Below are 27,792 nucleotides of genomic sequence, written 5' to 3'. Positions count from 1 at the left end.
CTTGGGAAAGTACATATCTGGGATCAGCAGGCGGCTGTGCGCTCGCACTCCGGATCGGCCTCCCCACCGCGCTCTTGCCTCCCCGCTCCCGCCGCCGCAGCCCCAGGGCCCCTCGCCGCCGCCACCATGGACGCCATCAAGAAGAAGATGCAGATGCTCAAGCTCGACAAGGAGAACGCCTTGGATCGAGCGGAGCAGGCGGAGGCCGATAAGAAGGCGGCAGAGGACAGGAGCAAGCAGGTCTGCCTTTACGGCTCTGCGCCGGCCGGTCGCCCGCGCTCCGCCCGCCGGGGACCCCGAGCCCCGGGACCCGGGCCTCGCACCCTTTCCCGGCCCCTCACTCCGAGGATTCGGGGAGCCACCCCACTCCAGGGCGTCTGAGAAGGGGGAAGGGAAGAGCGAGACTCCGGCTTATTCTAACTTTTTCTCTCGTCTGGGGACGCTGATTTCCCTTTTCTGGTTCCCAGAGCCCGCGAAGTCCGTTCAAGTCCTAGAGGCACTTGATTCTCAGGATGAGAAATCAGTTTTGGATTCGGGGGCGGGGGAGGGGAGGAGGGTTGAAGGGAATCAAGTCCAGAAAGTGTTAGAAGTTCTTCTGGAATTTTTGACTGGGGAGTATAAAACATTCAACTGGGAAGGGGGGGGGCGCGAGGGAGGGGGGAGGGACAGTCACACAGTTTGTTCCTAAAAACAAAGATGGACAGACTAGAGAGTACGGTGGGCCGGGGAGACGGGGGCGTTTTTCTGCACCCCCAAGTTGTGGGCTTGAGCCCGCTGAGACCTCCGCAGGAGTCTCGCCCCGGGGGCTGGGGTGGGGTGCGGAGTGGGCTCCGGGCGAGAGGAGGTTACCTAGGGACCCTTGAACCCCAACTCGGCGGCGCCTCACACCCGAAGGGCCCCAGCCAACCCGGTGCCCGTGTTGTGTGTGTGTGTGTGTGTGTCTAACACCCGGTCCGTGCCGGCCGCCCGCGCCCGCCCGCCGCCGCCCCCCAGCTCGAGGAGGACATAGCGGCCAAGGAGAAGCTGCTGCGGGCGTCGGAGGACGAGCGGGACCGGGTGCTGGAGGAGCTGCACAAGGCAGAGGACAGCCTCCTGGCCGCCGATGAGGCCGCCGCCAAGGTACCCGGGCGCGCAGCGCGGCGCACGAATGGCTAACTCTGTCTCTCTCTCTCTCTTCCTCCCTGTCTTTCCCTTTCTCTCTCCCGCTGTCCCTGTCCTTCTGGCTCTGTGCACCCACAACCCTCCCCTGCGGGATCACGCTGCCTGCTGCACCCCCCTCCCGTCCCCGTCCCCCACGGCCAACTCCCAGCTGGAAGATGAGCTGCTGTCGCTGCAAAAGAAACTCAAGGGCACCGAAGATGAACTGGACAAATACTCCGAGGCTCTCAAAGATGCCCAGGAGAAGCTGGAGCTGGCGGAGAAAAAGGCCACCGACGTAAGTGCACGCACACACTGCCTCCCTCACCTCCTGCCCTGGTGGCCGCTCTGGGGTCACCACAGGGGCCAGAGAGCACTGGAGGAGGGTCACCTCCTCTTGCTGGAAACCCGCACACAGCCTGCCATGGCCCAGAGCACTGGATGCTGCCTCCGACTGCTACTGCACACATTCATTTTTATTCCATCCATTCCTCTTTCTTTTTCTCCTTCTTTCCCCCACCCCTGGGGGTGGAGGGGGGTGGGTGAGAAGCTGGAAGAATACAGTAACTGAAATTGGACTCTGGAGGTGAACCCTGCTCCATTGTGGCAGAAAACCTCCGAGGTGTCGTCACCGAGGTTTGTGCAAACAGAATGCCTAGTTTTTGCCATCTCTGGTGGGTGGCAAGGCCTGGTTTTCGGTGGTGGGTCTAGTCAGGACACACACTAGAGATGGCATTGAAAAAATGGCATGGTGCTACTTAGAAGGCTAAGCTGGATGGTGGGCCACAGAAACACTTGAGGCCTCCTTACTCACTAGGGAAGCTTAATCCAGCCCTTAAGATCTGCCTGGGAAGACGATACTTGCTTGGGTCTGCAGTCTGAGGGCACTAGATCCAGAAAGTAAGCTGGGAGTTATATATAGCTCAGTGCTTTATATGGTATAGTGAGCTAGCTGCCCCCGACTCTCCTGCTCACCCCACCCCAACCTGTCAATCTCTGACAACCACCACATAGTTTCAAGGATGATGCACGCACCACAAAAGCTCTGCCAGCATTTTGTCCACTGCCCTCTGGAAACCTTTTAGCCGAAGAGCTTGCCTCTTCTGCTGCATAAGTCAAGACAAGCATTAGATTTCCAAAGGACCGACTTCTTTTCACACCATTCTAGAAGCTAATTAAGCCTAGAGGCCCAATTAGGAAAGAATTCCTTGGGAAGTTGGTAACAATTTCAAGAATGTATGAGCACCAGGGAAAGCTATGCCCAGAAAGTTGAACTACCAAATGCAACAGCAGAATTTTTTGTATGAGAGTGAAGTGTAAATTGCTGGAGGGTCTGGGTCTTGAAATCAGTAAAGGCTTTCTGTGACATGAAAGGCACGAAATGTAATCTCCGAGTGTGCTTTGTAAATGAGAGATCCAGACACAGGACATTTAGAATCTGACAAAAAGAAAGTTTCAGTGAAAAGCAAGGTCCCTGGAAAGGGGGTTCAGGGAAACACTGATTTAGGTAAAATATTTAAGTTACAAACTACCTGGCTTTAGAAAAAGAGCCAAAAAACACATATAACTCTGCACCAGTTTTGTGTAATGTAGATCAGATGTCTGCTCCGTATATGGTTAAATGGAGGATGTCTGTCTCCCCGAAATTCTCCAGCAGGACGTTTATTTAGCTTTTTCAAAAGAGCCGCTGATAGATCAAGGAGAGATATTCCTTATAAGGAAAAGAATGCAGAGAATTTGAAAATAGCCCAGTAAGACTGAAAGCAAGAGAAGGAGAAAAAAGCTACTACGATTCTTAAGGGAAAAAAATCATAATTATTGTAACTATGTGGTTCTATCATGTCTTTATTGAAAAATCTTGTTTAATGGTGCATTGGAATGAGGTGAGGCAGAAGTGGCAAAGAGGATATTTAAAGCCAGCTCAGTGGGGGAGGGCGGAGCCAGGAGAAGGAGGAGGGGTTTTTTTGTTTTTGTTTTTTTAATTTATTTATTTATTTATTTATTTTTGGCTGTGTTGGGTCTTCGTTTCTCTGAGAGGACTTTCTCTAGTTGTGGAGAGCGGGGGCCACTCTTCATCGTGGTGCGCGGGCCTCTCACTGTCGCGGCCTCTCTTGTTGTGGAGCACAGACGCGCAGGCTCAGTAGTTGTGGCTCACGGACCTAGCTGCTCCGCGGCATGTGTGATCTTCCCAGACCAGGGCTCGAACCCGTGTCCCCTGCATTAGCAGGCAGATTCTCAACCACTGCGCCACCAGGGAAGCCGAGGGTGAGGTTTTTGAAGCTGTGTTCTTTTCTTTCCACTGGAAAACTATCCCTAATATGGTACACTTTTTTTTTTTTTTTGGTAGTATATTGATCATCTTCCCCTTTAAGACATTTTAGGTTGTTTGGAATCTGTAGGGATATGCAAGACGTTTGTGAAGAAATGCTGTATTTAGAGTGATTCTTAGCTAGTAAAAATAGTCAAGACTTGAGGAGGAAGAGACAGATGTCACTAGAGAAAGGTAGGAGAGAGGTCAACTTCCTGAGGTAGAATTGTATTACATTTGGGATTAGGACATTGCACTATTACTCACCAATGTAAAACATTTTCACATTTTTCTACTACTAAAAACATTTTTCTACTAATTTACCAACATACTTTACAAATCCTATTCCAGAAATGGGCTCTTCCTAGCTTGAAAGGTTGTAATTTGCAAGGTCGGATCTCTGATGGTTTTGTTTTGAATTTTTTGTCGTCCCTCCGCATAAGTGAGGCTGAAAGGGATCAAGCGCTCCATTTTCTCTCTGGCCCAACCCCTTCCCCAGTAACTGTGATGTCTCTGACATCTGCAGTATGTGAGTCTTTATTCCCTGTAGGTCTTTGCTCTCTAAATGAGTGATTCTCAACCTTGCCTAAACAATCACCTAGGATGGTTTTAAAACTTAAAATCCAGGCTGTACCCCAGGCCAATTAGAATCTCCGGGAGTGGAACGCAGGCATTAGTATTTGTTAAATACCCAGGTGATTCCAATGTGCAGCCAAGGCCGAGAACAACTGTCCTAAACTCTTGTATAATGACATCAGCGTGAAAATGAACTCACCTGAAACTGACTTTCCAAGCTTGTTGAAAAGCAGGACATTAAGTCACTAGTTGGCTGCTTAGAGCATTTGCACCTGTCCAGCAGTTTCTGCGTCTCCTGGCGGCTCCCAGATGCCCCCTTCTCCCACCCTCAAAGTTGGAGGCGCCCAGTCTGTACTCTTAGGGAAGCAGTTGTGACCTCCCTCCTGACTAGATGAACTGTGTGGAAACAAAGCTAGAGGCTCCACCTACAGGATGTGAGGGCCCATGCTGGGCTTTGTGAGAGCCTCAGCAGAGGGAGGCTGTGAGAAAGTCCATAGCAAATGAGTCAGAAAAGCAAGGAGCTTCCTCATTAGGGCTTTGGCGTAGGAGGGGGTTGTCAAGTGTGTTTTCTTTTTCTTCATTATTCCCACACTTAAACACATAGGAACTGACTTGAAGGGCCTTCTGTGAGAAAGGTGAGGAAAGAAAGCTGTGAGACTTAGAAGACATTTAAAAACGTAGCCCAAGGGGAGAATTGGCAGAGGGTGGTTCCCAAAGATTGTGTCCACTTTGGTTTTCATCCAGCTGTAGCCAGACGCTCTCATAGGGTTCTGTAGCCTTCCTTGGTGTGCCTTTTAAGACATCTCAGTCCGGCCCAGAATTGGTCAGATTCCAAAAGATCTCAGAGGCTGATCTAAAACCAGAGAAGGTTGTAACTAGAAGGGACCCTTGAGATGATTGTTTTTGTGGAAAGGAAAGGAAGTCCCAGACAGGCTGGCGGGCTTGAGGTCCCACAGCTGGTTATAGGCCGTAGCCTGACTCTTAAGACAGTGCCTGTGTGTTTATTAACTAAAGCTATCATTTGAGTTAACTACGTACAAGGTATTGTGCTTAGCGCTGTCATTTCATAATCCTCACAGCAGCCCTATGAGAAACGTACTGCTATTAACCGTGCTTTTACAGATGAAGTCAGGTTATTTTCCGTCACACAATCAGGAGAGAACCAAAAGCCAGATTCTAACCTAGGGAGACAGCATTTAGGAGGTTTAACCTCTATGCAATATATTAGTGGTTTTCCCTTCATGAGTTTGGAGGGAAGGAGAGTTGTTGTGGTTAGGATCTTGTGTTCTGGGGGTTCTTTACATCGAGGAACAATCCCTTTGGGGGTACATTCAAGCCCCAAACCCCTCGCTCGGCTTCTCTCCTTCCTGGGCACGGGAATCTGGCAGTCCGGAGCGGAGCGCTCCCGCCGCCAACAGGCGGCACCGTAGCCCTTTGCAGACAAATCCGTTACTCCGGGTTCCCCACGGCGCAGGGGAGGGGCGCTGGGAGTCGAAGTAACACCCTCGGCGCATTGGCCACTCTCCGGCTCACCAGGTGCCCCGGCAGCCCGCGCACCGCGCCTGTCAGCCCCGCGGCCGCGAGCATGCGCGGTGCCTCCCGCGGTTGGCGAATTCCCGGGGTCCGCGGCGCGCGCCCCGCCCCGCCCGCTGGGCCCGCCCCCGGCGCTCGCGCACCCGCCTGCGGTTCGCCTGCGCAGCCTAGGAGGTCGCGACTTCCGGGCTGTGCCTGGGCCGCAGGGGGCGCTGCCGTCGCACGCCGCGGCCTGGGCGGGGTGGCCGGGCGGTCGGAGTGCAGCAGCAGCAGCGGCGGCAGGAGCGCAGCAGCCGGCCTCTCCCGCCGCAGTCCGCCAGCCTGCCGGCCCGCCGCCGCCCGGCGCAATGGCGGGGAGCAGCTCGCTGGAGGCGGTGCGGAGGAAGATTCGGAGTCTGCAGGAGCAGGCGGACGCCGCGGAGGAGCGCGCGGGCAGCCTGCAGCGCGAGCTGGACTACGAGAGGAAGCTGAGGGAGACCGTAAGGGACCCACCCATCACCCACCCCCGGAGGCGCCTTCTCCCCAGTCGACCCCACCGCGCCCCGCAGGGCCCCCCGGAGCCCACCTTCCCCAGCCACCCCTCCCCCCGCCTCGGGGCGCACCTGGGCCCGCAGGTGTCGGGCTCTGGGGAGGGGCGCTGCCCGTTCACTTCAGCCCTTTTCATCTCGCTGGTCTAAAGAACCGAAGGAGAATTAGGAGTGGTGTTGAGAAGGTTCGGGAAGCAGCTCTTTCCCAGAAGGGACTCTATGTCTGGGGTGTTTGCATTCGGCCCGGCGTCTCGGGTCCCCCGGCATGTGCCCGTTGCGCTGCTGGCATTATTTACTCGGAGAGTGGGGACGGAAGAGGTCCCTCCTTTTGGAAATCCGTTCTTTTGGGAAGGGCGCTAACAGGTCATGTCTGAGGCATTGTCTGGCTTTGGGGCCCGGGGATGCTAAACTCCCCCATCCCTGTTTAGCCTTGGTTTCTTGAAAGCCTGTTTCTCTGGGGTGGTTGAGACACTGACAGAGCGTGTTCTGACTTAGTATGCGGCCCTTTGCCCTTCCCTTTCTTAACCATACCTCCTCCCAAGTTCTCTTGTACAGGTAGATGTTCCTTTGTTACCGAGTCTTGAAGAAGTTGGCTAAATAGCTACGATTATTGGGTGTTTTCTCCCGCCGGCTTCCCCTCCCCCACGTTGAGTGTAATACCTGGCTTCCTTCCTTTCCACTAGGGCAAATGCATCCAGCACACAGGAACAGGATTTCAGAGGTAGTTAAGGCGTTTGCTGTTTGTTGACTTTTGAGTGTGTGTGTGTGTGTTTTAAATCAGGATACTCAGACACCTTGGGAATTTTATGACAAGCGCTCATGTGAGGTCCTTCTGTGCTTAATAGAGGCTTATTCTGAGTTGAGAGGTGTATGTAATGACATTATGGCTGGCTGCAGAAGCTACGAGACATGTTTTGCATAAAATACCTAGAAGCAAATGGGTCCTCTTGAAAGGAAGGCCTAACTAGATGAAGTTTCAGATAAAATAGGCAGGAACCAGGAAATCAATAGGCAAAAGATCATTTTCTGTAGAGGACAAGATAGCAGAGGTCACATGGATGTCTCTGAATTTGGCCAGGCAATGAATGAATTCCGACTCCCTCTCTGGCTCGCAGCTGTCCTTGAACCATTAGAACCAATAGAACATGATGATGAATAAGAACAAGAACTCTGGGCCCAGGCTGCTAGGATTTGAGTCATTTAACTTCTCAGTCCCTCAGTTCCTCGACTGTAAAATGTTGGTAATGGTAGTGCCTGCCTGTTGTGAGGATGAAAAGAGTGTGTGTAAAGAAGTTGCAATGGTGCTTAGCACACTAGAGTAAGTGCCTTGCGTCAGCTGGTGTTAGAACTGCTCCACACTCGGCATTGCTCATTGCTCCTTTGCTTGCAATTCACCAGCTATCAAAGGGTCTTAAAGATGGGCAGCTCATTTCACTACATCTTAAAACACTCCATTTCAATGCTTCTAATCAATTTTTTTTTTTTTTTTCTTTTTTCAACTTGAACGGAGAGAGGACACAGGCAGGCTGGAAGGAATGTTTGGTGGGTCGAAGTGGTGTTAGTGGTGGAAGTCGGTAGAACTCCCCTCCCCCTGCTAAGAAAGGGAATATGTGGTCCTGTATAGGAGAGCCTCTTATGGACTGTTGGCCTGGTGATTGATATTAGACACAGAAGATAAATTTTATGAAGGGCACATTGTTACTATTCTACTCACCTCTTTCGGGCTTAGTTTTTATGACAGTACTCTTGCTGGGCCAGTTGGGTAAAGATAATGCTTTCATTCTTTTCAAAGCTTTATATTAAAAGTGGTTTAGCTTCAAAATTTTTTAAGTGATTTTTGAAAATAGTCTATCTGGATGATTGGATGGGCGCAGAACTTTTTATGACAGCAACTTGAGGACTGGGTCAGACCACTGAAGAGAGAATTTCAGATTGAGAGGTGTTCCTAACTTATGAAACTGGAACTTAAAGGTAGCTAATTGAAGGTGGTTTCTTGGTAGTTGTCAGGCATAGCTGTGAGTTAAGCTAGCAGTCACAGTTTCTCTTGGCAGCAAAGATAAAAATTTAGTGACAGAGTCATGAGCCACTGCAAAAAATATTTGGAGAGTTGGCCCTAATTCACATTCTCAAAGGTTCAGACAGGCTGTAGTTAATTGGCCCTATTACAACCAGCACTTAACTTTGGAAAAAGCAGCCATCCCTTTTTTTTCTAATGGTTTGTTTTTCCAAGGTGTGTGGGCCCTTCAAAATTTTGGAATGAGGCTACTTTGCTTGATGTAATGGTTGACTCCAGGTCTTGTGACCCACTAGGGTTTTGTTTGTCTTTTGTCCTTATCAAAGGAAAAGAGGGAGCAAGAAGAAGGCAGTCTGCCTTCCTTCTTTCTGGATGGTACACAGCAGACAAGGGGACTTAACAGTTGCAGCCTGTAGGTTCTTAATTGGTAACTTTATTAAATCACAGAAAAAAACAATTTACAAAAATTCCCAGCCCTTCCCCTCTTTAGAGTTGGTAAATATTTCTGAGAACAGGAATCTAAAAGTGCATTTTGTGCCCCCATTGGCCCCCCCAGGGTGGCAGTAGCTGGAGTGTATATATACTCTGGCTTTCTGCTTTCATGTATAGGCAAGGCGAAGGCATTACAATGCCCTGTTCACGTCCCTTCTCACTCATTACACAAATATGCCTCGTGAATGATAGGCTTTGGTGCAGATAGAGAGGTTGTTTTTAACTCTTATCCATGGGAGTGCCCCTTAATGTCATCCGTGTTTTTTTCCCCTTTCCTTACCATATAAGGGCAGAAGTTTAACTTGGCTGTAGTGACTTGGGTCTTACACAGTAAACTGGGTGAAACTTTCTCTGTACAACTACAGTTCGCATGAAATAAAAAGGCCTGACCTTTGATCATCCCATGCAGTACTCCAGTTCAGGTAGGACTTTGAACATACATTCCAGAGGATTTATTTTTAAGATATAATATTATTCTCCTACAATTATTTCTTCTTAATTGTCCTAACGGAAATACTTGTTCTTAAAGTAAAAATCATTGCTATTTTTAAATTGTCTTTAGTTATATTGGCTAGAACATCTGGATTTCATGAAAATCTAGGCCCTGTAAAAGTTCTCTTTCAAGTCAGACTTGGAGTAACATTTTGCTATATTGTGTGGGCATGCCCTTGATACCTGTGTAGTTTCTTAGGTAGCTGGTACCTTGTGGAAGGGATTGGGGGGCACATGCAGCTCTAAGGCACCTCACACGTGTAGAGCACCTGGTGGTTTAACAACAGATCTGCAGGAAGACAGTTGGTAGCCTTTACTAATATAGCAGTCTCTTTTCTGAGTAGTTCATTACATGTTGGGACACAATAGCACTTTTGAAATGGAAGAAACTAGCATCCCAAAGACTTCACCAGCAGTGTCAACACATGAGCTGTCGTTAGAAGCTAACCCAGTACACTATGGGTGATTTCCATGCCTGGAAATAATTTGTGTCTGGGGTCTTGACCCTTCCCAAATGCCTTGTTATTTATATCTGCTTTTTAAATAACAGATGGTCATGTGTCTGTAGGGTTTGTACTGGCAGAGGCAACAGCCAGTTAAGTCTTAAGTAAACTGCCCAGGTGCTGTGATGGAAAGAACCTTAGAAAATATCTAAATAAGCCTCAGAACTCAGAGAATACATACCGGAAATAAAAGCTAGTGCAGGTGAGAGATGTGGGCCTTTTGAACATAGAGCATAATCCCCCCCCCCCAAAAAAAAAGTGAAAATAAGGGTGTCCTTAATTAATTTATGGAATTGAGTGCATCTTGAATTCTAGAGAATCAAACTAAATTGCGATCAGACCAGTATGGTGAGGCCTGAGAAGCCAGTGAGAGCCCAGGTTTTTCCCGGGGAAAGCTTACGTAGAGATCGATACACCCCAGACACTGCTTTCAGATCTGGGCTGTTACCTACAAGCACCTTTGCCCATCCTGCTCTGAAACCTCTGGGGCAGCAGGCGTTGGTTTCTGGGGTTGAGAACAAATGCTCTGTGTCCTTGTGTGTGCTGGTACCCCCCTGGTGTTACTTGATGATGTTTTCAATTTTATACCACACCTTTTTTCAAAATGGATGGAGAGGACTTGTTTAGCGGATGATATTCAGTACAGTAACCGTTCTTCTAGACCTGGTTAGGTTCTTTCGCTGAAGGCCTTCTTTCAGGGAGGGGGTTGGAGTCGGGGTGGCTGTAGAGAACCTGCTGCTCTGACGTCAGAAAGCAGAAAGACTCCATAGGTGAGAACCACCAGTTCCAGGGCTTCCACGAGGCTCCAGGAGGCCTTGAGAAGGGAGGCAGGCACGCCAGCAGGTGAGGACCAGGGGACTTTGATGCTAGTCTTACCTCCTGCTGATGGCTGTGACCTGAGCATGCTTCAGCCCTTGGGGTCAAAGATCCCTCCCTCTTCCTATTTTCTCTTCTACAAAGAGCTAGATGAGTGGTTCCCACAGGATTTGCCAGCTTCTTTGGATGGTGGGTGGGGTAGAGAGGTGGTTGCTTTTTTATAGTGCAGATTCCTATCTTCCTTTCTGACCTCTTGAATCAGAATCTCTAGGGATGGGGCCTGGAAATTTGTTTTGTTTTTGTTTGTATTTTTAAATTTTTGGCTGCATTGGGTCTTTGTTGCTGCACGTGGGCTTTCTCTAGTTGCAGCCAGCGGGGGCTACTCTTCGTTGCGGTGCACGGGCTTCTCATTGCGGTGACTTCTCTTGTTGTGGAGCATGGGCTCTAGGCACACGGGCTTCAGTAGTTGTGGCACCTGGGCTCTAGAGCACAGGCTCAGTAGTTGTGGCCCACGGGCTTAGTTGCTCCGCAGCATGTGGGATCTTCCCAGACCAGGGCTCGAACCCATGTCCCCTGCATTGGCATGTGGATTCTTAACCACTGAACCACCAGGGAAGCCCGGAAATTTGTATTTTTAATATGCATCTCCTGGTGAATTTGGACACCCAGCCAGTTGTGGGAACTGCTGGACATTGCCTAGGGACCTTTCCAGCTAAACATCTGAGACCCCGTTTTGTGGACCACCCACAGGTCTGTTCTCTGTGTTGCCCCTGTCCTGGCTCCTAGAACAGGTCTCCATTCCCAGTTGTTGTTCTGGTGCCGTATACGAGGCCTATTGACTGGTATTCCCTTAGGACACAACCTCTATTGTAGGTTCTACAAATGCTCCTGGGGAAAAGGAGTTAATGATGTTTATAAAACAGTATCCAGAGCTAAGGGAAAGAATGGTTAGAGTGGAGGTAATAAGAGGGAAGAGGGAAGATTCGGATTGATGGGCATTCCTCTCGGGTAGGGAGATCTTTTATGCAGAGGCAGGAACGAGCGTGGGGTGCCGTCTCCTTACTCTCTGATGCCCCAGGTGTGTGGGAGGCCCGGCACCTGGAGGGTTCCTTCCCCGGAGCATAAACAGTCTCCCCTCTGTGAGTGCAAAGTCCTTGAGGTTGGGGCGCAGATCGGAAACAGAACAGGAAGCTTAGAGTGTGGTGACTACAGAAATTGTTTTGAAAATCTTGTTGACATTTCTCTGGCTGCAGCACCTATAACAAGGATATTTAAGAAAAGGGGGAAAAATACTTCTGAGTACATGACCCAGACACTCTACTGAGGTTTTCTTGTTGGTGGTGTTTTGGAGGGTGGTTTTTGTTTTGCTCTTCATTTTAGTTTTCAGCTTTCAGGGTTGCTTGCTTGTTTTACCCCGTTCATGAAAGGAATAGAATTTTACTAGAAATGGAAAATATAGAAAAGAAATCTGACCTGACCCAAAAGTATACCCATAATGTATATCTCCTTCCAGTTTTTTTTTTTTTTTTTTTTACATGGGGCTAAAAACTTTTTAAAGTTCCTATACTTAAGAAATGTGTTATCCCTATTACCCTCATCCCTCCTCCAAAAAAAATCCCAACATTCACCTGCCAGACCTGGTGGAGCCCATTACTAGCCATGCACCTGCAGTGATCTACTTTGTGGGCCAGTGCAATTGTTAACTGACCTTGGATTCATTTCACATTTCCCCCTGCTCCCTGCCTCCATCAGCCAATTATTACTACATAGTTAATTTTTGAAGAGATAAAAGTGTATTTGCATGTTTTTATAAAAAGTCCTTCACCATGATTGTAGATTCCCTAATCACCTCTCTTTCCCAGAGAGAACTTGGCTTTTAAAATTTTACAAATCTAGATGAGCAAAAAGGAGAATGTTCTCGTGCTCCTTTACTTCAAGGCCATAATCGCAGACTCTAACTACACGTGCCTTTCAAACTGTGTCTCATGGGTCCAGGAACAAAGAAAGTTGCTTTTGTTTAAATTAGGTTGGTTTTACTCATTTTATTCAGTAGACATTTACTGAGCCCATACTCTGTGCAGTGAATTGGGATTCCTTGCACATAAGAAGCTTACAGTTGAGTAAGGAAGACAGGACTGTAGGTAGAGAGCTAGCATAGTCCCAAAGTGCATGTTGTAGTGTTTAGAAAACTCCCAAGTGTCCTAAAAACCCCATCACCCCGGGATAAGCACACATTCAGAGTGGATGAGGAAACAGTACCAGATTAACAAATTCCATCTTTCACTTACATGCATAATGTTTAAACAGCCATCAGTGCAAGTATATGTAATGGACCGGTCCAGGCTTGCAAGTGTTCTGAGGCTTATAGTAACAAATGCTCATAACTGTAGGTAACCGTTGCATTCCCCAAAAAGAAACATCTTATTGCAGAGATAGATAGCAAGTAAAAACAGTATCTGTACTGCTTTTCTTCTAAGGAGTTTGAAGCTCTTCTTGTAGCAACCTTGACTTGTGAGAAATTCCTGTAGGCGTATGTCACAAGCGCTTGGGAAATTTGTCTTGGCCCTCTTCCAGCGTGACCAGTTATTCTAAAGGGGTGCTGAAGGGCAGGGGGCTTGCTGGGTTTTGCTGTGTCTCTGTATGGTGTATATTTTAGAACCACTGAATTTAAAACTATTTTAGTTCCTAAAATATTTAATAAAGCCCTTTTGAGAACACAGTCAGCAGAAAGGAGAATTGAGACTCCTGAGTCTGAGTCCTCGCTGGGCCGCTCTCGCCTTGTGTGACTGAGCCTGGGTAAGTCCCATCGCCTCTGTCCCCACCTCCGGCCCCGCCGCGTGCAGGGGCTGTGATGAAGCTCCCCCTTAACAGGCAGGTGAAGCCAGCGTGTTGAAATCTGTGGAGGAGGAGAACCAAGTGAGAGAGTGTCGCTGATGGTCCCTTTGTCCGATGAGGATGGTGTGTGTGGATCTGCATATACCCCAAGGTGGACATTCCCTGGGTAGATCAATGGATGAACGTATCCGACAACTCCAGAGTTGACCAGGGCTTGTAACGCGCTTTAGGGTGACTCACCACAGGGCCCAGGCTTCCCGCCTGGAACCAGCGTTTCAGTCTCAGCCCCTCCTGAAGGCACTACCCTCACTTTCTCTCCGACTCTGAAATGCCTTTCACTCTCTCTACCCAGGCTGAAGCCGACGTAGCTTCTCTGAACAGACGCATCCAGCTGGTTGAGGAAGAGTTGGATCGTGCCCAAGAGCGTCTGGCAACAGCTCTGCAGAAGCTGGAGGAGGCCGAGAAGGCAGCAGATGAGAGTGAGAGGTGAGGACCCCTTGTCCAGCCCACCTGTTAGCAGAACCTTTCCTCCTGGTGGAACGGGAGGGCTTCTCTGATCTTGGGCATCTAAGAATTTTACAGTACCTTGGTGGCACTATCTCCTGACTTGATCCAGGTGCAACTAATGGTTTTTTGTTCATTTAGCATTAGTGGGACACCTTTGTGCAAAGCACTGTTTTAAACCCCAACGTTACAAATAAGAAAAAGACCCCATTCCTGCTCTCTTAGAGCTCACCACCCAGCGAGGGAGATGGACGTGTAAACGGGAGGTTCTAGGGATGTGTTTTGGTTCTTTCATTCCTGCTGACCATGGAGCAATTATGCATTTTTTTAAAAAAAGATAACTTTATTTTAAAATATACCAAGGAAGCTGCATAGCACAGGGAGATCAGCTTGGTGCTTTGTGACCACCTAGAGGGGTGGGATAGGGAGGGTGGGAAGGAGACGCAAGAGGGAGGAGATATGGGAATAGATGTATATGTATAGCTGATTCACTTTGTTATAAAGCAGAAACTAACACATCATTGTAAAGCAATTATACTCCAATAAAGATGTTAAAAAAAATAAAATATACCAAGGAGGCTTAGGCCGAGGTAAATACAGTATGGGCTGTCAGTTGTCAAATAGCCCAACAAATGAGAGGAAGAGAAAGCACCAATAAAACAGAAATATGATCCACAGAAGTAAATTGTTTTGGACTTAGTAAAGCCGATAAGACACACGTGCATAGGTAAGTGCAGTCAGATCTGCATGTCTCCTGAGCATGCTCCCACTATGACCTGGCTCTACCTGACTTATTACCCCAAGATTCAGCCTTGTAGTAGTAAAGGAAAACCAGGGCCATATCAGCCATCGTGTATTCCACAAGGCATTTTCTCTCATGTTCAACTGTTCAAGTTATTGTACTCATATTACTTGGAAGCACTCCAAGAAAGACTCCACAAGACTAGAGAGAGTTCTGCCCTTCGAGGGATGACAAAGTATTGTGGTGTCTCAGACACTGGCAGTGTGTTTCTGCGCTGTGACCTGGGCAGGTGCACGCAGCCAATCATTTTGTCCGTTTCTCCATCTTTGAGGTGCCTTTTTGCCCCCTGCCACCATGGATAAAGAATGATTGCAGACTTTAGGATTAAAGAAGCTCTTTAGCTGAAGTTTTCAGCTCATTATTTACTGTTGCTTATTGATTCTTTTCTAATCAAGAGTTTTGGAATTCTTAAAGATGACTCATCATCTCTTACAGTGTACATATAACCAACGGTTTTGTGGCTGGCTTCTTCCTGAAATACACTTGTTAGTGAACCTGAAAGGAAGGCAATCTGGCAGTGTTAGACTTTGGAGTAAAAAGGTATTTAGAGATCATTTACTCCAGTCCCCTGGTTTTACAGGTGAGAAGACTAGGGTTCAGAGACCGGTGTGGCCTGCCCGAACTCTCAAAGAGAATTTATAGCTGAGCCAAGATGCAGGTCTCCCAAAATACATTGTAGTGCTTCATTTAAAAAAAAAAAAAAAGTGATTTATTTATCTTACTGCGTACTTAGATTTTGGTAAATGAATCCCGTTTTAACATAATTTGTTATTGCATAAATCTGTAATATATCATAGGTCAATTAACATTTTCTAAAACTTAACACCATGCTGAAGGATCCAAACGTACACATCAGCATAGAAGATGGTGTTGGTCCTGCCTCTCAACACCTCTATTATGAGTTTTATTATAGGCAAAACTCAGTTTCTTCTCTAAAGTATAGGTCAACCCACATGAAATTGCCATTTTTGCAGGTCCGATGTGGTCAAATACCAGCAATTTCATTTGGTTCAATCTAATATTTACATTTGTGGCTAAAGGGGTAAGAACAGCTACTTTCTTTGTGGGAAGGAAGTGCATGAAGATAAGTTTGCTTTCGTTCTGACTTTGGTCCATTTTCAAGCTGAAGCTTCCCACCAGAAAAGGGAAGAAGTCCCATTATTTATATAGCAGGTAAAGCTTGTTGACCTTCCTTGATTCCATGCCTCCCACATTCAGACAGGATCCTCACGTGGTACCTTTCATTTCACATTAGCTGCCTGGGCAGTGTCAACAGTACCAAAAGTGTAAGCTTTCATTCACAATAAACAGAGGGAAGTGTGTGTCTTTTTCTGCCTTCAGCTCTAGAAAGTCTTGTTTCATGGTTTGGAAGATAAAAGTAGCTCTGTGCTCTGTTTCGGTCTGTCAGTTACACAGCCTCACAAACCACCGTGGTGCAGGGTGAGTTCGTGGAGGTCGCCTCTAAATCTTGGGCCTTCCTGCATGTCTTCCTTTTCAGAGGCATGAAAGTCATTGAAAGCCGAGCCCAAAAGGATGAGGAGAAAATGGAAATTCAGGAGATCCAACTGAAAGAGGCCAAGCACATAGCTGAGGATGCCGACCGCAAGTATGAAGAGGTCAGATCCTGGGGCCCAAGGCCTTGTGGGCTCCCAGCCGCGGCCCAGGAGCGGGGGAGCAGTGTGCAGCCTTGCGTTCTTCCGTGAAACCATCTGCTTCCTTAGCAGGAATGGGTGGTTTTGAGAAGCAGAGTTCCTTTGTCCCCAGAAAACGGTTCTCAGTTTTGATCCTGCTAGGGGATCAGTTGCACTGGGAAAGACCAAAGCTTTCTTTGTGCCCCCATGCCTCCCCGCCACGCCCCCCCCCCCCCGCCCCACCCCAAACACACACACAAAGACCAGGACAAAAGTTCTCTGGTCAGGAGAAGGGAGAGCTGGGCCTCTTGTGTTCTGTGGAAGGGCCCTCTCATGCTGTCACCACGCAAGCCGTTCTCCCTAGTGTGATTCACCTGGCGCGGCCCAGTTCAGTCAGTGTAGGGGCACAGACCGTGCACTTGCCCCCTAGATTCGTGGAGGCCTTTCTCTCTGTCCTCCTCGCTCCTCGAGGTTCACAGGTGAATCACCTCCTGGTCGTGCCCCATGAAAGCAACCTCCTGTGATAACAGAGCCCACGTGACTGTGTTTAAGGTTTTAGTTTTCCCCGTAATGTACTGTGGCTGTCCTGAAACGCCATTGACTCTTCGTCATCATCATCTCCCATCTCCAGGTTACACTATGCCCACTAATTTTGAAATGCTTCCTAGGATCCCTTCTCTCTGGTCCTTTCTTCCACTGACCTCATTAGTCACCTCAGCAGCTTCTCATGTCAGCCTCTCTTGCTGTTTCTGTTGGCATTTGTAGCCTGCGGCACACAGAGGGAGTCGAGGTACAGAGCTCTAGATGGATGGAGTTCTCAGGAGTATTTTCAGTCTTGTCTTGCAGCCCCGCCTTTTCAGCATAAAAGGCGTCATGTCTCATCACACTGCTAGTTTCGAGATTGTGAACTTCATCTCTCTCCCTCCTTCCACACTTGGTCTGGCTGCTATGTAATTATACAGGCTTCACCTAGGTAGGACTAAAGATGAGCCAGCCCACCCATAACTAACCATGCTGGGTCTTGGTGAGCAGAAGCCTCTGGTCTCCTCTCCATGGGCACGCCTGGTGGAGAGTCGCTTCTCTCCAGCGCACGGGAAAGAGGATCATCTTGTTTGGAGGCAAGAACTCCTAGGGGCTGACGGATCCAGGCCTCACCCCACACCCCTCCTCAGAGCTTGGAAGCCCCATGGTGTGTGTGTTTTGTGTTTGTTCTGCTGCAGGTGGCCCGTAAGCTGGTCATCATTGAGAGTGACCTGGAGCGTGCAGAGGAGCGGGCTGAGCTCTCAGAAGGGTAAGCGGGCCCGGCGCCAGGAGGCTGTGTGTGGGGTGCTGCGGAGCAGTGACTAAACAGCATGACCTTCTGGCAGCTGCACATTTACCTGTTTCAGCTCCGGGCTCCTTAAGTGCTCATTTGACGTGGATGAGCCACGAGTATGGAACACGGAGGACTTGCGTGGGGTGTCTATGTATGAATGCGTGTATCACTGCATGCCTTACCTGCACACTGATTTTGAGAATGGCCTTGTGCATTTCCTGTGTCCACTAACAGCCAAGTTCGACAGCTGGAAGAACAATTAAGAATAATGGATCAGACCTTGAAAGCATTAATGGCTGCAGAGGATAAGGTACTGATGGCTCATGTATGGGTTTTAGGTTTAACTGCAACCCAGGCGTCTTTCAGCTTCCAATGCCTACTGGTTCATTTTTATAACGACTGCACCTTCACTACACCCTCTGCTATCTTATACCTTGCTTTAAGTGCTTTCTTTGGGTCCTTTATACTCCTTTGTTTTTCCTTCATAAATGCTCTTTGGTGCAGCCAAAAAAGAAGCCAAATTATCACACTTCGAGGTTGTTGGATTTTGTCACCCTGCCTTTCTGCTGTTGGAAGGTCGGGAGCAGTGTCCATGGCAAAACTGAGCGTTTTAGTACCTTGATGATTTGGCTACTTTAAGGCAGCCCTTTGTTCTCTAGGACTCGGTTTTCATTTTTTCCCATCCCTCTCCTTTTTCTCTCCTCCTTCCTTTGGCTTGTCTCCCACCCTTTCTACCTCTGATCGAAAACGTTAGCAAATGTGCCGAGCTTGAAGAAGAGTTGAAAACTGTGACGAACAACTTGAAGTCACTGGAGGCTCAGGCTGAGAAGGTAGGCCAGGAGCACGGCGTGGGGGAAAGGCATCTTTAAGAGCTGCTCTAGAGACACCCACTTTTTCTCTTCTGGGGCCCTGCCGAGGAAAGGAATAATCCATTAGACACTTTAGCAAATGGCGTCATTTTGAGGCAATTTCCTGATGATTATCAATAACAGATTCTTTTTTTTTTTTTTATGGAGAATCTATTTTATTTTGAGTATGTGAGTCATCTGTAACAATTTAATTTAAACCAAGTGCCAAATGGATAAGTTATCTTGTTCTTATCCCATGTAAAACAATAGGCAGGAAAACAGAGAATGCATTGTTGTATGCCATTTGATATCAGAGGCTCCATTACCTCCTAAGAGATCCTCAACATCTGTTGGCTGGGCTGACACTTTCGTTGTATTAGAAGACCTCAGTATACGGTGAGCTATGGCCTGACATCTGGAACGTTCTTTCTAATTACAGTACTCGCAGAAGGAAGACAAATATGAGGAAGAGATCAAGGTCCTTTCTGACAAGTTGAAGGAGGTAATATTAAGGGTGTTTTGGACAAAGCCAGCTGGATTGAGTTTGTTTTTACGGAACTGTTCAGGGCTTTTTCATTTTAAAGTTAGGATGATCCAGGGATTTTCAGGGGTGGTCTTGGAGAGTGAGCTGTGCTAGCCGCCTCTCACTGTGGTGATTGACTGGCAGGTGGTCTCAGACCCCATTCATGGGTGCCAGGCTTGATTTTCATTCTCTAGTTTCTCTATATTTGTAGCTACCAGAAATCTAAAACTTCCCAATTCTGATTGAAATAAATTGAATTATTGCAGGCTGAGACTCGGGCCGAGTTTGCGGAGAGGTCAGTAACTAAATTGGAGAAAAGCATTGATGACTTAGAAGGTAAGATCTTAAGTTTTTTTAACTTAATCCTTATGGCTGAGTAGTGACCTGGCGAAGTCATTTTCCAATCATTGCGTCCTCCTTGATACACTTCTTTGCTCTTGCACATTCTTCCTGTCTGCCCTTTGGGGTTTTCATTCCGTGGCTCTTAAACTCTCTGTTAACCAGATGACCGTTAGCCACCAGACGGGGCCCATATCTTTTTGTAACAGCAGATGCCAAACGGCTCTACTGCACACTCTTCGGAAGTGTGGCAGGTTTATTTCTCACTGTGAGTGAGGTGGTTATAGGTGAGAATGACTGGTGTGTTTTCTGTCTTTAGTGATATCTCCTTATGGCCAGAATGGTATAGATTTGTTTTTAGGCACAACTTCCCCCAAGTGTGAATTCAGTGTAAGGGTTTGGATTTTTTTTTTTTTAAGTTACTAGTCATCTTGGCATGTGCTGCGTATCCTGACAGGGGGGTGGAGGGTGATAGGGCACTACCCTTTGACATTATACTTCAGCACTTCTCCACTAAGATATTCAGGTTTTATTTTAGTCACACCCTCTCTGTCTCTCAGAAACCCTAAATGTTGAGCTCTGAGGCTGTGAAAAAGCAAGAAAAAAATATACAAAATATATACATCAAAGGCAGAAGTGGCTAGAGAAGGGACTGGAGGTTGGTGCAGATGATAACCAAGCTGGTGGAAAAGAGAAAATGACAAATGGTTGCAAAACAATCTGCCAAATTGCAGCAGAGTATGAAACCTTCATCATTAGAAGAACTGAATTGCAGACTTGGCACAGCAACACCATAAAAAGCGTGGCTCTCCTCGCTTTTCAAGCCTCCTGGACCAGCGAGGGCAGCTTGAGTGGGCAGACCACAGGAGTAGTCTGGATGGCACCAAGAAATCCATACCCCGGTGGTCTAGTTTGGTCCGGAAGTCAGTGGTTTCAGGGTGGAGCCAGATAAGGATTACAGACTGTAGTCACAAATTGTTTCTTCAAAACAATGCCCTTGGATATTTTTTCCACTGTTTATAGTGGCAGGTGGCTGACTACTCCAGTGTAATTAAATTACAGCTCTCTGAAAGAAAGATGTTCTCTTACCCCTCTCCCAACCAGGAGACAGCCTTCTGTGGTTTTGTTTAGGATTTAACGTGGTTTACTGATATACCTGCCATATTTGTTATGATTTTCGTATTGAGTTTCTTGTTTTATTTTCTAATGGGTTTTGTTCTTTTTGTTTTTGTTTCAATTTTATTAAAAACAAAACGCACGCCTCCTGCATTGGCCACCTGCTGCGGCACCAATTCCTTCATGCATTGCCCTTTTCTTGCTGCTGTGTCGGGATGGCGTCCATGCCACCCTCACTCACCCTCCATCTCTTGATCACTCTCCATGTCCTTGCACCTCTGCCTTCTACTTCCTGGTCATAGACGAGCTGTACGCTCAGAAACTGAAGTACAAAGCCATCAGCGAGGAGCTGGACCACGCTCTCAACGATATGACTTCCATGTAAATGTTCATCCACCCTGCCTGATCACACCCGTGCCCTCATGCTAATATGATAAATTTGCCACCACTCCCTTCTGTGTCTCCAGAATCTCCATCTTTACACCTTTATGCTCACTGTCTTTGCATAATCTAGGATAGTCATCGTTTTTTCACATTCTACTAACATAAAGGCCAACTGGATTGTCTGTCTATACAAACCATTTTCCTTTCAGAATCCATTCATTTCACATTGTCTCAGCTAGATCGTTCCCATGAAGCAGTGAACTGGGATATGTGTGACTTGGGCACTGTCCTGTTAGGAAATTAAACTAGGCTCAAGTAGAATTGGTAGGCCACGCAATTGTGCAGGAATTTCCCAAGAAATATCAGAAGTCGGTTTCCTGAGATTCAATTAAATACAATGTGAACATTTTTCGTAAAAGAAATAATAAATTTAAGGAACCCAACACTGTCAGATGACTGAGGCTCTTAGAGAAGGGAAATTGATCCAGAACAGCATGAAGAATGTTGCTGTAAAAAGTCACATCTTCCCTTTAAGAATTCTAGACAGAAATGAACCCTCTGCCGGGTAGCCAAGCCTTTAATTTTCTGTTTAGATAAAAAGAATTAACATACAAACACCACAACCTGTGTCAAAGAAATGGGCCATAAAACACAGATGGTGTTATATGAGTTTGGGAGTTAATGGCCCAGCTTTTACTGCTGCTGGGCAGTAAGAGTGGAGTAGATAGTCTTAATCTCACGAGAACCTGGAGCATACACGACTAAGGTACATATTACTAACCAAACCTGAATGTTAAGCTTTTTCTGCCCCTCTAAATTCTAACCTGGAATGTTTCACAGAGGCTTCCTTTTAATCTCATAAGATGGCACTGAATTCCATGTAAGCTGGAAATTACAGTTTCCCGGCCCACCTGTCATTCCTTTACCCGTGCAGAAAAATGGTAGCTTGAAGAGTGTTGGCAAGTGCCTGCTGCCTTATAGATTATAGAATCGCCACACTACCCTTTGAGACACGACTGTCACCATGGAAACTAGAGAGAATTCCATCCCCTCTTCCCTCATTTGTAAATGAGGGGATGGATCAGATCATCTGTCTCTCCGTGCTAAAATGTGGTGATTCTATGAGAAAAACTTTTAGCATTAAGTATGGTTAAATATTCTGAAAGGTGGGTTTAGCTTAAAATCTGTTTTTAAGTTCTGTTCATGGGTCTTTTGCAATGAAACTCCCCCAGAAGGGGCTTGTGCTGGCCTCGGGTCCAGACACTGGTGGGCAAGGATTGACATCCTCCTATAGGTGCGGCTGGCAGCAGGTTTTGCATGTCTGCTTCTTACCTGTGTTTCAAATGCTGCTCTCATCTGTTAGTTTAGCTTCCCCGTTTTCCATTGTGCCACTTTTTTCCTTTTTCTCCCACCTTTTCTCTTCATGAAGATAAGTCTCTTTGCTTCACTTCTCGCACGACCCCTTCATCAAGCTGGATGTCCCTCCTCTCTGAGTTCTGCAGTTTGTTCTCCAGCTGACCCTGGTTCTTTCTTTCCACATCCTGCCTTAGGGCCAGGCACACACTGTGCTTCCTATTGTACAGAAGCTCCTCATTGCAGTGTAAAATAAACACTGTGTAAGCTATTTCTGTTTGCTATTCTTTTTACTTCTTATTTATTGACATTTTAGTTTCAACACTGAATAAAACTCCAAATCTTCATCACACATATGAGGGTTAATTTTTGGCTGTTGCTTTGCTCTTTTTTTTTTTTTTCTCCCCCCATTCTGAACATCATACATTAATATCAAGAGACTCTAAAGCAGTAGTTCCTTGTGGAACTTTTTAAAAAATACCCATGCCTGGGTCCCTCTCAGAGTTTTGGTTTGCAAAGGTTAGAGTGAGGCCTGGGCATGTGTGTCTTTTTTAGGGATTGAGCTGGCTCTGGTATGTAGTACGGGTTGAGAACCTCTGCACAGGGGATGTTGCTTGTTGGAGCCAGAAGATCTGCCTTGAGCAGTGCCTTCCTCTGCCAGATGTTTAGTTGGGATGTGGTGAGCCCTCTGTGTTGGTGTTTAGATAGCCCTGCTTGGGAGGGTGTGGCTGCCACCCCACATTGCTAGGAACTTATATATCAGAAAAGGTGAAAAGGAATGTGGATTCAAACAGTGTAAGCTGAGGTTATTGTTGATCATCCTTTTACAGCACAAAGAACAGTTAAAGCTTTTTAAAAGTATATTCATTCCTCAGCCACCTTCGTTTTGATCATGAAATGACATTCTTAGGTGTTAGGAACATACGATTATGTTCAAGTCAAGATTTATTTTTGTGCTCTTAAACTCATCATGTATTCTTCAGGAGGGGTTGTACTTACAGTAAATCTTTGTGATAATTAACTTTTTTTTTTTATTTGTGAACATCTTTAAAGCATAGCCATTAAAGTTGGTTCTTTTTTTTTTTTACCCCTTAAAAATAGTAGAAATTGTTCAGTTATAGTTTATCAGTTATATTTATAAATTCAAAAACAGCAATTAAGTGATTTTTTTTATAACACATCACAAAATAAGAACTTAAAAATGATGTGGACTTTTATTTCTTAATTCCCAACATTTCTCCATCCTCAACAGTCTGGCTATATTTCTCCTGTGTTTTAAATGTGGGTGACCTTCATCTGTTTGTGTATAGTTTTTCTTAGCCTAAGAGTGTTTATATACCCCTGTATTCAAGTAAATTTGGACAAATTGAAAATGTCAGTCACTACAAAACCTCAGAAGAGAGTAAAAATACTCTTTTTAAGAGGTAAGTGAATTTAGTAGTGGTGTAGTGGACTTTTAAAAATTTATAATGTAGACAGTGTCTCTCCCTTGAGAGTGTAAAGTCTTCAGTAATTTCTTGTTTATCTTTTCCTAAGGCTTCTTGGGCCTGCTTTTGACTATGATTCCTGCCTTGTTCTTTTAAAATTCAGAGTAATAGAAGTGGGCCCTTCTCTGAGTAACCCTGCTTCCTGCCATAGATAAAATGACAAGTCTGAAAGTTCTGCTGAGCAGATGTTCAGTTAATTTTGGAGGCACATCTGTTTTTTGAAAGCCCTTCTGGGGATTTTCACACTTCCTATCAGTATATTCTGCAAGGGGAAATGGGAAACTGATGGATTGGAAGGCAAATTTGGAATAGCCCAAGAAGGTATGGGTGCACAGGAGGATAGATAGCTTTTTGATTTTATCACGCAATTGTTGGGGCCCAGGCTTCTAGCTCAAAGGGTCAGGCCATACGTAGAGGCAGCTGCTGCAAGAGCCTTGGTTGGACCAAACCCCAAAATCCTTGCTTGGCACTAGACATCCCAGACATTGGGGAGGTAGAACAGGAGGGAAGAATACTTGCAAACATATAAGCGTTCCAGGCGCCCCCAGGCACACCAGTTCCGTGGCAGCTGAAGTGGAGCAGGTCCGAAGGAAGATGTGGTAGGGACAGCTGTCATTTAAGCTGCATTCACATTGACCCTCTGGATTCTCTGGGATTTCTCCAGAGTTCTTCCTTCCCAGCTTGGCTGTGCATTGGCTCAGCAAACTAGGACATCCTACCTGCCTGTGGTGGTATTTCCCACACGATAGTGTGAATGTGCTAGTGGGGTATAGATCTTGCACCCCCCAAACATGCAAGATACCATGAAAGGTAGGAAGGATGTGGTAAAGAGATGAACCATAAATGTTCTTTGCCCTCGATGAGCTGGCTATCTTGTGGGAAGATAGATGAGGGAAGCAAGTCTGAACTAACAGATGGTGTGCATTTAGAGTCAGCAAGGAATAGAGACAGTAATTCTGACTGGGCGCTGCCTGGAGGAGGTGACATTTGACTGGGGTTTCAAATATTCAGAGAATTTGCATCAACAAAGAAGACAACACAGCAGATAGTCCAAACTAGAAAGCACAACGAATATAGCGTATTCCCCATCTCCTACCATACATGAGAGAAAATTAAAATAAGAATTGATCAATTTCCCCACAGACCTGGGGGCTAGAGACCAAACATTTTTCTTTTCCCTGGGGTATAGGATTATTGCTTTTCAAGATCATTAAGTTAGAGTTTTGTGGGTCTAGGTCGTCACCGTCATTCGAAACAATCATGTATTCTCCAGCTTTTCATGGTAAGTGCCAGGTTCTTGTCCTTGTTGGGGCATCCCCTGGACCACCAGATACAGACTGACTCTAGTGGCTGCCTTCCTTGCCAAGTGAGCAGATTACATGCCCGAGTGTAAAATGCATTTCACGCTGGTCTCCATGTGGCTGTTTGAGATTTTATTCATTTTATACACGTCCATCTAGCACCAGAGAATGCCATCCTCTTCAGAAGGTCAGCAGTTAAATTTTAAGTCAGTTTTGAGTGGAAATAAATGCTTGTTCTTTTGCTGTTTGAGTAGGGTAACACACCCTGTATCTAGGCTGGACGAGAGTTCAGAATTTGCACCCTCTATCACAGCAACTACGGGAGGGACAGGGAGCTCAGTTCTGCTGTTAATGCAGCGGCGGTAGCCCCTCTTGGTGCTACCTGAAAGGAAAGCCAGCCCTGGGAGTGGAGGTGAAAGGGGTTCCAGGAAGAGGTGAGCAGAAATGGGCAGGTTGAGGTTTCGCAGGAAGCTCTCAGCTGAACCCTAGCAAGGAGTGGGCTCGCCTCCAGCCCTGCCCCTGTTCCTGAGGCTGTTTCCAGAAGCTGCATTCAGCCCAGTTTACGCAGTGGTTTTACTGAGATGCACGAGGAACATACCCTCTCTCTGTCCTCCTCCTCGGATCCTGCTGTTCTCTTTCCCTCCCGTCCTGCCAAGAGAGGAGTCCTGGCTCTTCCTAAGTCTGCCAGGCCTTTTCCATCCGCCCTTCCTGGGCACAGGACAGCTGACCACAGGGTAAGGGTAACCTGCTCAGCAAGTGACTGGCGCCCGAGGTACCTCTGTGTTCTTTCTGCGAACTCCCTCTCACCAACTCCAGCTAACCTCTCTTCCTTCTGCCTCTTCTCTTCTGCTAACCTGCTTGCTGACCTGTACAGATGAACTCTACCAGCAACTTGAGCAAAACCGCCGCCTAACTAACCAACTAAAGCTGGCCCTGAATGAGGATTAAACTTAAGTGGGAAAGAACCTGGGCTGAATTATAGGAACGCAGCCCATGGGCAGGAAATCTAAGACTGTCATACCTTCACCTAATAGGGTTGAAAACGATTCCTTTCTGCAGAATTGAACATGAATTAGTTGAAAGGCTGACCTTGCCTGCATTTTCCTCTCATATCTGGAATAATTAAGTTCTCTTTAATCCCCAAACCACTTTTATGGTAAAATTACATCTGTGTATATGGATCAATGTTTATAATCAATTCAGCACTCATCTTTGCAAGAGCAGGTCCTCTTGTTTGAGCTGATACATAATGAGGACCAAAAAAATGTTTTCTATTTCCTACAGAGAACTGAGTCTTGCTTTAAGTTAGAAAGCCAAAGCAGAGGGGTGTGTATGTGTATAAGTATATATATATTATATATAGGATATGATATATATAATATATATTCCTATTACATATTCATATTTCTAACTTCTAAGTATCTGGTATAGTGTTTGAAATATGATTAACCATGCTTGGGCAAAATAGCTTTTGAAAACAGGAGTTCATGTCAGAAGTCCCTGATTATCTGAAAGGTATGCTTTTATTCAGTCTAACAGTGTTGTTGGAATCTGGTGAGAATGTCATGCTAATAATAAATAGAACACTGTGAAAATAATAATAAGAGAATGTCCTACTGGAGTGTGCATGAAACGTGTTGGTAATTTTTTTTTAATGAGTAACAGAAATAAATCATTGAAAAAGTTGTCAGAAAGCCTATTTACGTCATCTTTGTTTTCTGTGAGACTGTGTTACAACACAACTCTCAGACCTTAACTGCCTGTAACTCAGAACCGTCTGCTTTTGTTAACTTCAGTGCTGCAAGCACCTCTCCCTGTTCCCGCGGCACATGACCAGTGAACCTTCACCAGCCCCACCTGCATTTTGTCCTCAGTGGATTGTTGGTGGAGGTTCACCTGGCCACTCTGTGAGAACCTGCTGTGCCTGTAGTTCCTTCGGGTCCAAGACAGCTTCCCCTTCGTAGGTCCTTGTCTGGAAATGAGTAATGTCTTACGAGCATGCCTGGTCCTAATCATCTCATCCTGTGTTTGTGATTGATGTTTGCCTGCCTAAATGTACAAACCACCACTGTGTCCAAAGCGCAGCTATTCATGACTTAATTTTCTAATCCCACCACAGAGAAAGTGGCTCATGCCAAAGAAGAAAACCTTAGTATGCACCAGATGCTGGATCAGACTTTACTGGAGTTAAACAACATGTGAAAACCTCCTTAGCTGCGACCACATTCTTTCATGTTGTTTTTGTTTTTTGTTTTGTTTTGTTTTTAAACACCATGCTTACCATGAAACCCCTTAAATGCATTTTTATTTACTTTTACCACTGTCACAGATACATCCACAAAGTACCAGCTAGATCAGGGGTGGGAAAGACACACACACACAGGCAAGCCCGTGTCAAGGCGACAATGATTTAAATGTGCCATTTCCCAAGTTGACGTTGCCACACTTCGTAGAGAGTTTAGCAACACAGTATGCTTAGTCCAGGAATCCTTGCTGAAGCCGAAAGATTTCCACTCAAAGTGCCAATGATACATGAACAGGAAGATTAATGTTGGAAACACAATCAGGTGTGGATTGGTGCTACTTTAAACAAAAGGTCCCACTGTGGTCTTTTGTTCAGTATTGTACAATTTAGAATTCTGTCCAACACTAATTTATTTTGTCTTGGGTTTAACGATGAGGTGAGACTACGGATCCTGGCTGGCAGAATTCACTAAAGCCAAGGGTTTGTAAGCCAACATGCTCTTCTGAGGCTTCTGTTTTCTTTTAATTGGCACATTTGCAGTTCGTTACAGCTCGTGGGATAGCATGCGATGTGGATTTCCACCATGTTCAAGTGAAAGATTTAGGCACCACGTACAATGGTGAAGAAAAAACATTGTCTTAAGAGTTATAACTGTATGGAAACCTTGTATAATGATATGGAATAAATGCACATTGTAGGACATTTTCTAAA

General features: G+C 46.3%; 1 protein-coding gene across 16 annotated transcripts; it reads left to right on the top strand.

The window, feature by feature from the left end:
* On the top strand, window positions 1-27,792 carry TPM1 (tropomyosin 1). 16 transcript variants are annotated; one of them, XM_057542064.1, is made up of 10 exons: window positions 3-240; window positions 994-1,119; window positions 13,586-13,719; window positions 16,038-16,155; window positions 17,391-17,461; window positions 17,720-17,795; window positions 18,773-18,835; window positions 19,123-19,192; window positions 20,614-20,692; window positions 26,956-27,792. In XM_057542064.1, the coding sequence occupies exons 1-10, from the start codon at window positions 127-129 to the stop codon at window positions 26,987-26,989; spliced, it is 885 nt and encodes a 294-aa protein (XP_057398047.1). In that variant the 5' UTR covers window positions 3-126; the 3' UTR covers window positions 26,990-27,792. The 16 variants fall into 16 exon arrangements, with proteins under 16 accessions (XP_057398051.1, XP_057398047.1, XP_057398053.1 ...); XM_057542070.1 differs by lacking the exon at window positions 26,956-27,792 and adding an exon at window positions 1,310-1,435 and having other exon boundaries at window positions 8-240; window positions 20,614-20,696; XM_057542062.1 differs by lacking the exon at window positions 17,720-17,795 and adding an exon at window positions 18,240-18,315 and having other exon boundaries at window positions 13-240.

Source organism: Balaenoptera acutorostrata, chromosome 3 (assembly GCF_949987535.1).
Source record: "Balaenoptera acutorostrata chromosome 3, mBalAcu1.1, whole genome shotgun sequence".
In the NCBI taxonomy this organism is placed as follows: Eukaryota; Metazoa; Chordata; class Mammalia; order Artiodactyla; family Balaenopteridae; genus Balaenoptera; species Balaenoptera acutorostrata.
This window is presented reverse-complemented; position numbering and strand designations above follow the sequence as displayed.

Bases quoted from the DNA above. Each gene is read 5' to 3' on its own strand.
- TPM1 (XM_057542069.1), top strand. From the start codon at position 127: ATGGACGCCATCAAGAAGAAGATGCAGATGCTCAAGCTCGACAAGGAG. The intron at 241-993 runs GTCTGCCTTTAC...GCCGCCCCCCAG, and splicing joins CAGAGGACAGGAGCAAGCAG to CTCGAGGAGGACATAGCGGC. The intron at 13,720-16,037 runs GTGAGGACCCCT...CTTCCTTTTCAG, and splicing joins GCAGCAGATGAGAGTGAGAG to AGGCATGAAAGTCATTGAAA.